Genomic DNA, 12,971 nt, shown 5'->3' with positions numbered 1-12,971 from the left:
AAGTGCCTTATCAATGTGAGTGTTACCTATGACGCATGGAATTGTGGGACAACCAGGGTCCTTATATTTAACGTCATTGGTTTCGAAAAGATTTCACTGAGGTTGGCAGCTAAGAAGACTTTCTTGGGGACGTTGGTGGTTCTTTTCTTAGTGCATAAGTCCTTCAAGAACTTTGCATAAGAAGGGATTTGTTCAATTGCATCTAGAAGAGGGATGTTGATCTTGACCTGTTTAAACGTTTCTAGGATTTTCTCAACCTGCGGGGAGTTTTTCCTAGGTTTGAGTCTATCTGGAAAGGGGGCAACAGGCCTATACCTATCTAGACAAGGCTCAATCTCAAGTTCAGCATTTTGGTCATCAGAAGGAATTGATTCATCGGAAGGAGTGTTTTGAATGGGAGAAGGGGTTTGATCCGGTGGCATTCTAACCTGATTGTCTATTTGTTTTCCTGATCGCAGTGTGTGAATTGCATTCAGTTGAGCTGGGTTGTTGGAACTGGATCCAGTGTCTTTAGGGTTTGCAACAGGTTGACTAGGGAATTTTCCTTTTTCTCTCTCACTCACGGCAGCGGCTAGTTGCCCAAGTTGGGTTTCTAACCGGGCTATGGCTTGTGTGTTCGAGTTGAGCACTTGGCCGGTGGTTTGCATGAATGAATTTAAAGTGGTGGATGATTGGGTCAACATGTTGGTAGTTTGTGTAGAAGCTTTGATCATAGCTTCTAAACCCTTTTCTAAGACACTTAAACGTTTGTCATGATCGGAATTTGAAGGATTTGTAGGCTGGTGAGGATGAGGATGTTGGCTTGGAAAAGGTGGGTTAGAAAAATTGTTCGGTGCGTTGAATGGGACAGTGTTTCCCCTAGGGAATTGTTGGTTTGACGCGGGAATAAAGTTTTGGTTTCCATGAGAATTTCCTTGGTTCCAAGCAAAATTGGGATGATTTCTCCAACCTGGATTGTAGGTTGGAGAAAATGGATCATTTCTAGGGCGCTGGAATGCAGCGTTCATCTGTTCTAAAGCATGGTTGTTTCCTAGAAGAGGACATTCCTCTGAAACGTGGGTAGGAGACTGACAGTTATGACATCCCGGGGCAGAAATATGATTGATTTGAGCCGGAGCTCGTTCCTTAACTTCTAAGGCTTCTAACCTCCGCATAATCGTCGCCATCTTCGCTTCAGACACAATGTTTGACTCTAGGGAAAAACCACTAGATTTAGATTGGGAAACAGATGAAACCCTGTCATCACAGTTTTCCCACTGCATTGTTTTCTCGGATAGACTCTCTAGGAATTCCCAAGCTTCATCGGCGTTTTTTCTCATAAAATCTCCCTGACACATCGATTCTAAAGATGTTTTTGAAGAATAGTCCAATCCTTCATATATGACTTGGCACAATCGCCATTTTTCTAGACCATGATGAGGACATTGGATTAAAAGATCTTTAAATCGGTCAAAGTATTTCCAGAATGGCTCTCCCGGGACAATTTTGAAATTCTGAATGCTGTTCCTAAGCTTTACCGTTTTGTGAATAGGGAAAAATTTCTTGAGAAAAACGGTGACAAATTCCTCCCAAGTTGAGATGGAATTTATCGGTAAGCTGTACAGCCATTTTTTAGCTTTGTCCTTTAGAGCAAATGGAATAAATCTAAGCTTAATCGCATCTTCGGTTAATTCTCTCATTTTTATCATAATACATACTTCCTCAAATTCCGAGATAAATATATATGCATCTTCTGTTTCATTACCTAGGAATTTGGGAAGCATGTTAATGAAATGCGGTCTAAGCTCGAAATTTGCTCCATTTACTTCGGGGAGTCTTATGCAAGATGGAATTGCATTTCTGGTGGGGTAACACATATCCTGAAGAACTGGTTGATTTGCCATTTCTTGGATTGGTTCAACACGGATTAAGCGATGAAAATTATCCCGAACCCAAAATTGCATACACCAAAACAAATTTTTTTTTTAAAAAAAGAAAAATTTTTTTTTTAAGGAAAGAAAGAAAATTAGTTTTTTTTTTATATGAGAAGATAAAGAAAAAGAAAAATCCTAACTAAAACAAATCAAGGCAATCACTTTTCAATCAACTCTAACTCTAGGGTTTAGCCTAACTCCACTAGACCAGCTCCTAACCAAAAATTCCTACAGTGAAAAGATCAAAGTTTTACCCAGGTAGTTAGCCAGGTAAGGATAGTACTAGAGGGTGATCAAAGATCAATTAAGTACCTCTTTCCTTGCGGAGCGCTTTACGCAACCCCTAAACCTTGCCTTAGACACCAACTATTCTAAGAAAACTTAAACCGTTCACTTAAGGATTTCTTGTTCCTTATTGAGCTCGAATCCTTAGGGGCCAACGTCTAATGAGTTTTAGAAGGCTTGGATTTGTGAAGTGAGGAATTAGTGATTTGTGGGCTAAGGAAAGGGTGATGAAATCCCTTACCTTATCTTGATTGGGGTTTTGCCTTTAAGAATTTTTTTAAGTGTGTGCCAAATCAAGTGCAACAATCACTTTGGTGAAGTCCTACACTATATGAAATGCAACCCTAGAAATTAAAAGCGACTAAAAAGGATGGTAAAAAGAAAATCTTTATATTTTTTTAATTATGGTCAACAATAATCAAAAGTGAGAAGGGGAAAATTGTTTGAGTTTATTATCTTGTTAGTTAATATCTAAGTGAAAGATGGATTTTATTATGGTCAACAAAAATAAAATCTTTTTTTTTAAATCCTAATTGTCTCTAATTGTGAAGCTAGCTAAAGAGGGTGGAATTGAAAACTAGAAAGAAGACTTACCCGAAAGCAATGCTCCAAATTCTTGATCTTCAATTCGAGATTTTCAAGCTCCAAGTGGTTCCTTCACAAGAAAAATACACAAGTTAAAGAATCAAGTTAATAAAATCCTATTTTAGCACCTTCCCCGGCAACGGCGCCAAAAACTTGGTGCGACATAATTATGTACCAAAATTGCAAGTGCACAATTCATCAAGTTATAGTATAAAAAAGATATTGATCCCACGAAGAAGGTGATTTTAAGAGATTATTAAACTTGGTTCTTATATTTTGTGCGTGACAATTAGGAATAAAGAATAATTGTGATTGTATGAGTGGTTATTTTGATTTATATGCAAGAGGTAATAAATTGAATTTTAGAGGAGAGAAGGAAGAATTAAAGAATAAATGAAATCATAAGGCAAGAAATATGAATTAATAAAATCAAGAAATAAAACCAAAAATGAAAAGAAAATTTAAGAAAGTTAAGATGAAGGATTCAAAAGAGGTAAGAAATCTAGAATATAATCCACTAACCAATTTCAATTACAAAATATAAACTATTCTCTTTTTATCATATTTCAACTTAGATTTATTAAGCATAGATTATCAAACCATTTAAGGAAAGTGTAACCTATCAAATTATCATCTAAGCTAAAATTACTATTCATGATAAGAACAACAACATGATAATAATCCTAGAATTCATAAGCATAACCTATCAAACCATTTAAGATAAGCATAGATTATCAAATTCTTCTTCTACCGATTAGTTCTCTAGTTGATTATCCTAAACATGAACATTTTAAGTACAAGAGAATAATTCATACAATATAAAAGAAATTAGACTAGTTTCATACAATTCTAAGATTCTTACAAGAATTAAATTCACATCTTAAGAAATAAAAACAAGAAAAAGAAGACTAATTACAAAATTAAAAAGAAAAGAAAAATCTAAACTATGAACAAGAAATAAATCTAATTACAAAGAAAATAAAAATCTAAACTACAAAATAAATTGCAGAAATTAAATGCAAGAAAAATAAATCTACTCTACAAATTAAAGTGCAAAAAGAAAATAAAAAAGACAAGAAAGTAAATCTATACTACAAGCATGAATTTAAATCTAACTAATAAGCAATAATAAAGAAATTACTAAAAAGAAATAAAAGAGAAAAGAAATGCAAACCTTCAAATTGCTCTTCATCTCCATCCTCATCATTCAACAAAGAGGAGAAAGAACAAATTTAAAGAGGAAAAAATTATTTTTATTAATTGCAACTAAAGTTACAATTTTTGGAAGGCCTTCTCAATTAAGAGTAGCCCTCCTCTCCAAAAGGAGTTTACAAAATTTTCACACCTCTAACCCCTCACTCTCTACCCCTATTTATAGTAAACATCAGTGAATGAGAGCCATTGGATTCAAATCTTATCCAAAACCAACAAAAATCAGCCATTGGATTGTAACTGCCTGGACGTCCGTATCGATACCCGCATCGATAGGGGTATCGATGCGGGCATCGATACAGGCATCGATGCGGGCATCGATGCCCCCATCGATGCAGGCATCGATGCCTGCTCTTCTCCTGTTGCTGTCCGCAGAACTCTTTGCTTTTGGGCTTGTGTCTTGGGCTTTGGCTTGGACTTTTGGGCTTGGCATTTTCTCTTGATTTTCCATTGGGCTTTGAATTATTTGAAAGAATTCCTTTGGCTTCATGGGCTTCATTTCTTCATTAAATCAAGGGGTTTTTGTTGAGATATTGGAGTTTGAGATTTATTCATCATTAACCTGCAATTAACAGATAAAAGCAATTATTAGTGGTATATTTATTCATATAAAATAGATAATGAGGGTATAAAAATTATAATAAAATGTGATTATCAATGTCAATTTGGTAATCTAATGTGGTGACATTAATGATGATACTGTACTGCATCACCAAAGAAGACACAGAGTACCCTGAATTCACCAAGGAGACATCATAACCAGCAGCTGCTGCAGCTTGTATGTACTACATATGGTACGCAATAAATACAAAGGTATTCCTTAAAAAAAGAAAGATACATTTTGAGGAGTATTTCAAGCATATAGTTTTTGAGATCAAAGTCAAGTGATTCAAAAATTTAAGAGACTGTGCTTTGCAATGCTCATCTGCCCTGATTTCACTTAAGCCTAAGAAGAGGAGCTCAGGTTGAAGCTTTTGTCATTAACTAGATTTTCTTTTGTTAGAGAGTCTTGTATAGAGGCCATTCTGTGAATTTTGCATCACTCGGGTATGCCTGAGTTACCTTGTAAATGCTTTAAACGTTCATAATTAATGAGAATTTTCTATTTTTATTAACCAAAAAACATAGTTGTAATAATGAAGACATGTGAGAATGAGAGCTCAGTTACCTTTTGACAGCAAGAATCGAAGTAAGATACTGCTGCTGGGCATCTGCCAGTGCCAGAGATCATCATAACGATGGCTAAGTCGCTTTGCTTCCATCTTTCATACTAAAAACTCCAGTGTCATCGAAGGCAACGATGGCACCATCAGGCAGAGGGAACTGCCGAAGACTATAACCACCTGAAAAGTAAATATGATTGGGTTTTGGATGGCAATTTGGGAGACGACCATCGACAGAGAGAGATATAGAATGGCCAATTTCCCGTATCGCACTTCTGCATCCGCTGTGTCAAAGTCTTTGGCCACACGTATCCACCGTTGTCCCGGTTTAGCAGCACTTGGCGGCAGGGATTCACAGCCGCATCAGCAAAAACCTGAGAAAAGTGAAATAGTGCTGCAGCCACTGCTGATGCTGTCCTGCCAAACCAAGCTCAAATCCCACTTCTTCTATTACATAACTGCTGACAAGATAACCCGCGAGGTCCTTTCTGGTTATTGATGCGGACATGAGATTTGCTTTGCTCATCTGCGTTTATTAGTACCAAAAGGAGAAACTTAAAATAAAGACCAATAAACATTTTCTCCAACCAGTCACCCCTATGTCAACCTCTGTGATACTGACATTCATTGAACCTGAACATAAAAACTTGTGTATCAAATCCTACAGTCGACGCAGGTTGATGTGAACTCCGTGTTGTGGCTGCAGAGTTACGACAGTATATGGCGCATGAGAATACAAAGGTGAGAGCTCAAAGGAGAAGTTCTGTAGAATTAGAGCCAGAGCCATCTTCACTTCAATCATGCCAAAAGTCAGTCCTAGACATATCCTTGGCCCGCATCCAAAGGGATAGAATGCATTCTGACCCCCTTTTAGCTGCCTTTGAGATCACTTCTGAAAATCTCACTGACTTGAAATCCTCTGCATCATCACCCCATAATTTTCAATCGTGGTGAATGAGTATTGTAGGCAGTGCAAGATTGACGCCGGTTGGGAAGTGAAGCTCTCCTACCTTTGTTCCTTGTAGGGATACCCTAATAGAACGAAAATCAGTGGGGATAATCTCAAAACTTCATGAAGTGTCATTGTAACCTACATTCAAATTTTCTTCAGCTTAATTGAACTAGAAAAATGACACAACATGATTTCATGTTTGTTAGAGTATAAAAATCTTAATCTGCAACTCTCATAATAACTTCGAAGTTTTGGATAATAGAAGGGACTTTAAGAGCAATTTGGTGAGAGTTGAAGGCTGTGATTTGTACTCTAACATGCCTTCACAAACAACTAGCAGACATATTGCAATTCCATGCAGATAAAATCTCAAACCCCGAAATGTTAGGCGAATAAAATTAGAAACAGATGAAAGAGTATATAACTTCTTTATGATTATAGGCGCTCATTTATGTATGCTATGGATACCCTTCAAGAAATCAACATACAGTAGATTCACATAATTCAGCACAAGCAAAATTTCCCATGCAAATGTCATCAAATTTTTCAAAACGAGTTCTGTTACAAGTGAAATCACTACGAACAGGGTTAGGTAACAAAAAAATGACCCGGAAAAAGTAGGAAGTACCAATTTTCATGTTTATCTTTCTCTATCTATACATAACCTTTCTGGGTGGCTATGACTTAACCAAAGCTATGTTATATCATTCTGATGTTAATCCAGTAGCTTCCTTGGGAATCAAAAAGAGGAAGGCGACTGGAATAAGCGTGCATATTTGTTGCACAATCAATCCATAGAGAAGATTATCGTAAGATCCTGATGAAATGTTGAGCATTGAAGCCAGGGAAGCACCGGAGAATGAGGCAAGAGTGGAGCCTAAGTTGTTTATGGACATGAAGAGAGCAAAAAGAGTTCCTTCAATTCCAGGAGGGCAAAGTTGTCCTGATAAGATCAGGAACGGCATTAACCTGCACAATAGACAGATATCATAAGTTTAAGCAAATAAATCTAAGGGTTTTAAAAAAACAAAGTTTGGGCATTTTCACTTAACCCCAAAAAGTTTCGTAATTCCACTTAACTGCCAATACGTTTTGTCCGAAACCCCCCAAAACTAACACCTTTAATCCTCATTTGAAGACAAAATGACTAAAATCCCTCTTACAACACTATATATATGTACACACACGCACTATCAAAATTCTCAATTTTGCATATACATGCCAGCATATTAGACAGATATCATGAGTTAAGTAAATAAATCTAAAAGTAGCTTAGCCTTGTTTTGTTTCGTAAGTTCGGCAGGCCTAAATATGATTGTTATTGGTTAAAGATCCTCTTTTCATTATAGTTAGATACACATGGGAAACAAAAGAAGGAAGAAAGCTTCAATACTAACAAAATTCTTTTAATATGGGTTTCTGCGTATTTAAAAACACTCGTTTTTAGGCTAACTGAAACAGAGGTTAAAAAGGCAAAAATTAGTAAATAAAAAATAAAATAAAATAAAAAAACTCAAGTATGATGTAATCAGTCTTGTCCATGGAATTCAAGAAGGGAGGACCACAGTATGAAGATACTTGGTATTATGAAACCGTTTTCTCTTTTACACCGTGGGAAACAGGGATACAAATATAGGCAAATTGGATGAAAATTATTGTCTTTATGCCACTACATAAACACTTCAATGAGTTTTCTGTGTTTCAGCCTCACCAAAAAATCATTCCAAACTCGTAGATCAGTGACCAAATAGCAAGAATTTACTACTTAATATGGACCTCCAATCTAACTCAAGAAAATCTATGCATCCAGATGCCTTAGAAATATAGTGTTGAACGCATTCTGCAAGCTTGAGCCTTGAGTGCAACCAGGGATTAACATTAATGCACATGAATTAGGAACCATGCTACATGCAACAATGTCTTATGAATTATTCCTAATTCTGAATGATGCTTAATACACATTCTAACACAATCTGTTTGTTCCTGCCACATATAAAAATGATTCTCATTCTAAAATTCCATCCACCAAAAAAAGAAAGGATTCATCTCATTCTTGTGTGAGCATGCACGCTCTTGCAGGACTAAGAAACACCCCATACCCGTGGGATTTTATCGGCTATCAGTTCAAGCGGAATGCATAATCTAGACCCTAGTTTACATCTTAAAGTACATTTGGGACACGACAATAGAAAAAAGCTAAATTCATTAATGCAGTGACAAATTATTAATATGGATTTTATATGCAACTAAAAGAAAAGACTTCTCAGTAGAATCAGTTCCATTATCATGGTCACCAATATGTGAATAGGGACGAATGGGAAAATTTTCCAACTCCACTAATAAACTGAAGAATGAAAGATTTACATCTTAATAGTAAAGAATTCTGATTGTTTACCTGATCTACTAATAAGAACAAATTCTATAATTTTATGATCTGCTTCAGACTATTGTTATCTCTAACTAAATGTGTGTGCCCTCTACGGCTGATAAATGATAAAAATAATTACGTTGTCTGGACAGGGTCATTGTAAAGCAACATTTCTGAAGAAAGTGTTATGCAGGCGACATACTTGAACTGGTTAATTGTATCCCATGCAGCTGATCCACCAAGCACCATGTACTTATCAGGTATTCCAAGCTGAATATTTGATCGAGTTACTAGAGCAATGTGCAGAAAGTTCATAATGCCAAGACCAACATGAGCAAACCTGTCATGTCAAATAAAAAAATCACCATCAGTACAAATTGAATACAAGGTATCAAAATGGAAGCTTCAATATAGAATGCAGATGCAGTATGATTTCAACAAGTTGCATAGGACATATAAAAATTAAGACAACTGTTATTAAGTATAAGATTGTTAAACAAACTAAATAAATGATATTAAAAGAGAAAACAGGATTAATTCCAGTTATGCTGAATTTTGGAAAAGTGAATGAGTATGGTTGTCCAATAGCTTTACAGAAACAGGATTATATAAAATCCAACTTTGCATTCATTAAGAAACAGAAGGCACTTTTTCATGAACTAAAGGTTTAGGCTATTGCTCCTGTAAGCTTTTCTAACAGAGCCCTCAGATGAAGCAACAACGCCGGTAAAGCCCACTCATTTGTAGGTTTCACCCTATTGTCATGAAACCCACCAATCAAACAGCCAAAAGGGTATAGCTCCTAGCGAAGCTTGTACATTCCTCTTTTTTTCCCCTCTTTTGGTATGAGCTATAGAGAAGAAAACACCTAAGGAGAAAGAACAGTAGGGAGAAAATAAAAGTTGTGGAAAATGTAGGAAAATATGTGAGCTAAAGGACAGTCCAAACACGTGTCTTTTGAAAGCTTGTCAGCAAAAGCATCTCTTGCTCCGGTGGCCAGATAATTGTGAAATGGTAATTTTAGGTTGATACAAGGACAACCTAGGGTGGTCTGGGATTTATGAGAAATATTCTTGTGGCTAACTTGCTTCTTGTGTTCATTCTTGATTATCAGTTACAACATTGTTGGAGTTCTAATCGAAAGGGATGATCAGGGAGGAAATATTTTCACTTACGGAGATGGCAGTAATAACCAGTAATTACAATCTTTACTGGAGAACAATTAATTTATAGCGTAGGAACAGCTTCGATGCAGAAAGCAGAGAGCTAAGTCACATTCTAACAAAAAAGAAACAAAGAGGTTACGAAGTTCTAACCAAAAATAAGAAGGATGTCCTCCCAATGACAGGCATAGTTTAATAACTAGTGTTTTAAATGTCGGTCACCATGTCCATGTCCGACATGGCAAATTTAGAGGTCAACCGACACGGTATGGAGCTTTTCAATGCGTATTGCATTTTCAGGGTTCATGTTGGATATATTGGGAGAGATGTCGGATATGTCGGCTGGATATACGGGAGACATGCCTGCCAATTTTTCAGTCTGAAAAATTTATTGATTTTTTTTATTACGTTTATCTAATCATGTTTGAGTTTAAATTCCTGGTTAAACTAATATTGCTTCCAAAGGCAAAACCTGATCAATTAGTGGAAAAAAGGACCAAAGTTATTTCCGTCACTCCTCTTATCTCTCTCATTCAACATCTCATCGTCTGTTCTCCGAGTTGTTTCTTTGACATTAATATCGGGCAATCTTCTCTCTCCTTAACTACCAATATCGAGCTTCTCTTTCTCACCTCTTTCCTTCAACATCAACCATAAGCATCATAAATTATTTACTTTTTTATATGTTTAGACAGTAGAATTTATTAAGTATGTTTAGATTTCATTTATGATATTATATTACACATATGCATACGATCCAATATTTTTTCATATCCCCAGACATATCCCCGATTTTCGCTATCCGACATGAATTTTAGCCATCCAATATGAACCCGACATCTGACATATAAAACCTTGTTAAACTCATGAACTTAAGAAAGTGTACCAGCATCTTTAACCAAGACTAAAACCACAGATAAATTTATTTTATCTCCATTGAAGTGATAGACATCATATTCCTTCGTAAAGGAAAATTCGACATGGAAAAAATCATAACATAACTTCATTGATTTCTTATTTTCAAGGAGGAAGAAAAAAAATTGACTGTGGCAATAGTATGTGAGACATAGGCTCCTCCTCTCAGAGAGATGGCTGCATAGAACTTAATGCATTTCCTGAAATTGGTATTAGAAATCTAACTAGCCTTCATTTGACCTAGGATAAGCTCAATAATCCTCATATGAAGCATTATAAGGTTGCAGAAATTTACATCTGCTTTTAGTAGTTTCTCTAGCAAGTGTACTGTACACCTAATAATACAAATTAAAAATTAGCTTTTGATGGCAATTATTGTATTAAATCTCAAGTCATGTGAACGAGTATTCACAGAGTACCCACTTTAAGAACTTCCAAGAAAGTTTTATGAAAATTGCAATATGCATCTACTTGTAAATGAAATGTTGTTCTTTCAGAAAATGTAGATCAGAAGTCTCTTTCAGAGAATCCAAATTGCAGATGTTTCACCTCAAATGCTGCAGGAAAATGTTTTTTATGAAGCCAATCACTTATTCTGCTTAGATACAAGCTCATTTTCTATGAAATTACAAATTCTTAAGTTCGTGAAAAGAAAACAAGTTTTCCCTATACTCCTTCAAAAGTCGGCTGCTGAACTAGAACATTTGTTATTGCACTCAGATATATTGTTAACCAAGCCAACTCATTTCCATATTCAAGCATAGAGGACCTGATATCTTAAAAAAGCTTTGTTTCACATGAAAATGTATTTAGCATGATATTAAGTTTCTTAACACGTTCAATTATATTTTGGGTATTTTCTACCGTATTACCATAATATACAGAGAGAGCTGTCTTAACTCATTACCATAGAACTAGATGTTCGAGGCAGTTGTGAGACTTAAAAATGATATTCTTAGTTCTTCTTAAGAGAACCACAATTTACATCAGCAAAAGAACCACAAACTAAATGATGCAAAAAGATGAAGAGTACCAGAGCAACTTACATGAGAATTCTTCTAAGTTTCATATGTTTCAAATAGCGATTGTACGTATATGTACCGAGCATTAGGCCAAACCACCCAACCACACGAGCACTCCCCAAAAAGGATGCTTCCAAGTGCAACACTTCAGTCTGATAATAGAACATGACTGTTGAGAGATTGGGAACTGTAATATGTGAAAAGAAAAACCAGGCCATAGGCCTGAAATTCCAATTGGTCAAATATACAATAGTAACATCTCAGTCAAAACATTGTACAGGGAGTAATATGAAATACAAGGAGCCAAGTAGTAAAGTTGCTACCTTAAGATGATCGGCTGTCTAAATGTACAACACAAACTAAAGAAAGCCGATTTCAGAGATTCATGCCATCTTGCAGTTAGTGGTGAATGATGTTGTGCTGTAATCTCAGATTTTAAGGAGATGTTTTTCTTTTTATTCTTCTTATGGCTGCCTTTTCGTCTTCTCCTAATTTGGGAATTTGAATTCTCAGTAGAAGAACTGCTTATAGTACTGCTTGATTCAGTTTGATCCACCTTTGGAGTTTCTGAAGGAACCTCCTTAATAGAAGCACATGATAATAGCTGGATGATTGGAAGTATAGAGAAAAGCAGGAAAATTGTATCCATTTTAATTGTTGACAACATGTAACCTCCTAGTAAGCTCCCACATATTCCTCCCAAGGCCATTGCAGACCAGGATAATGACTGTAGATCCCCAGAAAATTCTGCTCTGGTCAAAGAATACTTTTCTCAAGTCAGATTCTGAATGTAGGATGTTCAAGAAAAGCAAGAATGATTAAGTTGAACATACTTCTCAGCACGAACTGCCTCTGCAATCATGGCATCAATAACAACATCTGCCATGGCATTTCCTAAGTTTTGTACTGTTAAGCAGGCCATCAAATAGTTGTGTGAACTCCGCAGAGATGTCAGACCAAGAACCAAGTATGGTTTTCTCCTCTTCCGTCGAATAGGTATGCAATCTGATAAAATTCTGCAGCAAGAAGGTATAGTAACTTGAAAAACAAACTGACATCAATTGCTTAAAAAGAGTGGGGAGCTTATTTTTTGGTCAAAGCAGTTTTTAAGCTAGGTTATGCATAACTACATGTTTAATGACATCTCAAATAAGCTAACTTACAAGCCTTATTTAAAAAACTAGCTTATAAGCTCATCTAAATAAGCTAGGTTTGACCAAGCAAATGACTTTTCTACCCTTATAAGTTTTATGAAAATTTATCATCAAAGTCAAACGCCACTAAAAGCTAACATAGCTTATAAGCTTTCTGAAGAATTGGCTTTCAGGCTCAGGTTTCAGACAGACTGGGTGGCGGTCGACCGTGACGGTCGACCGCGTTCGTGCACGAGGTT

At 36.1% G+C, this 12,971-nt stretch overlaps 1 protein-coding gene across 1 annotated transcript in view; it reads right to left on the bottom strand.

Annotated features, from left to right (window-relative positions):
• LOC109829224 (probable folate-biopterin transporter 4) overlaps positions 6,630 to 12,971 on the bottom strand; it is a 16,939-nt gene continuing 10,597 nt past the window's right edge. Inside the window, exons 3-7 of the mRNA XM_020396387.1 lie at positions 12,412 to 12,594; positions 11,902 to 12,330; positions 11,603 to 11,800; positions 8,681 to 8,818; positions 6,630 to 7,079 (exon numbers count right to left, since the gene is read on the bottom strand). Of these exons, the coding sequence (XP_020251976.1) occupies positions 6,815 to 7,079; positions 8,681 to 8,818; positions 11,603 to 11,800; positions 11,902 to 12,330; positions 12,412 to 12,594 (1,213 nt within the window). The 3' untranslated portion in view covers positions 6,630 to 6,814. The remainder of the gene's footprint in view (positions 7,080 to 8,680; positions 8,819 to 11,602; positions 11,801 to 11,901; positions 12,331 to 12,411; positions 12,595 to 12,971) is intronic.

The sequence above is a fragment of the Asparagus officinalis genome, chromosome 1, assembly GCF_001876935.1.
Source record: "Asparagus officinalis chromosome 1, Aspof.V1, whole genome shotgun sequence".
Classification (NCBI taxonomy): domain Eukaryota; kingdom Viridiplantae; phylum Streptophyta; class Magnoliopsida; order Asparagales; family Asparagaceae; genus Asparagus; species Asparagus officinalis.
This window is presented reverse-complemented; position numbering and strand designations above follow the sequence as displayed.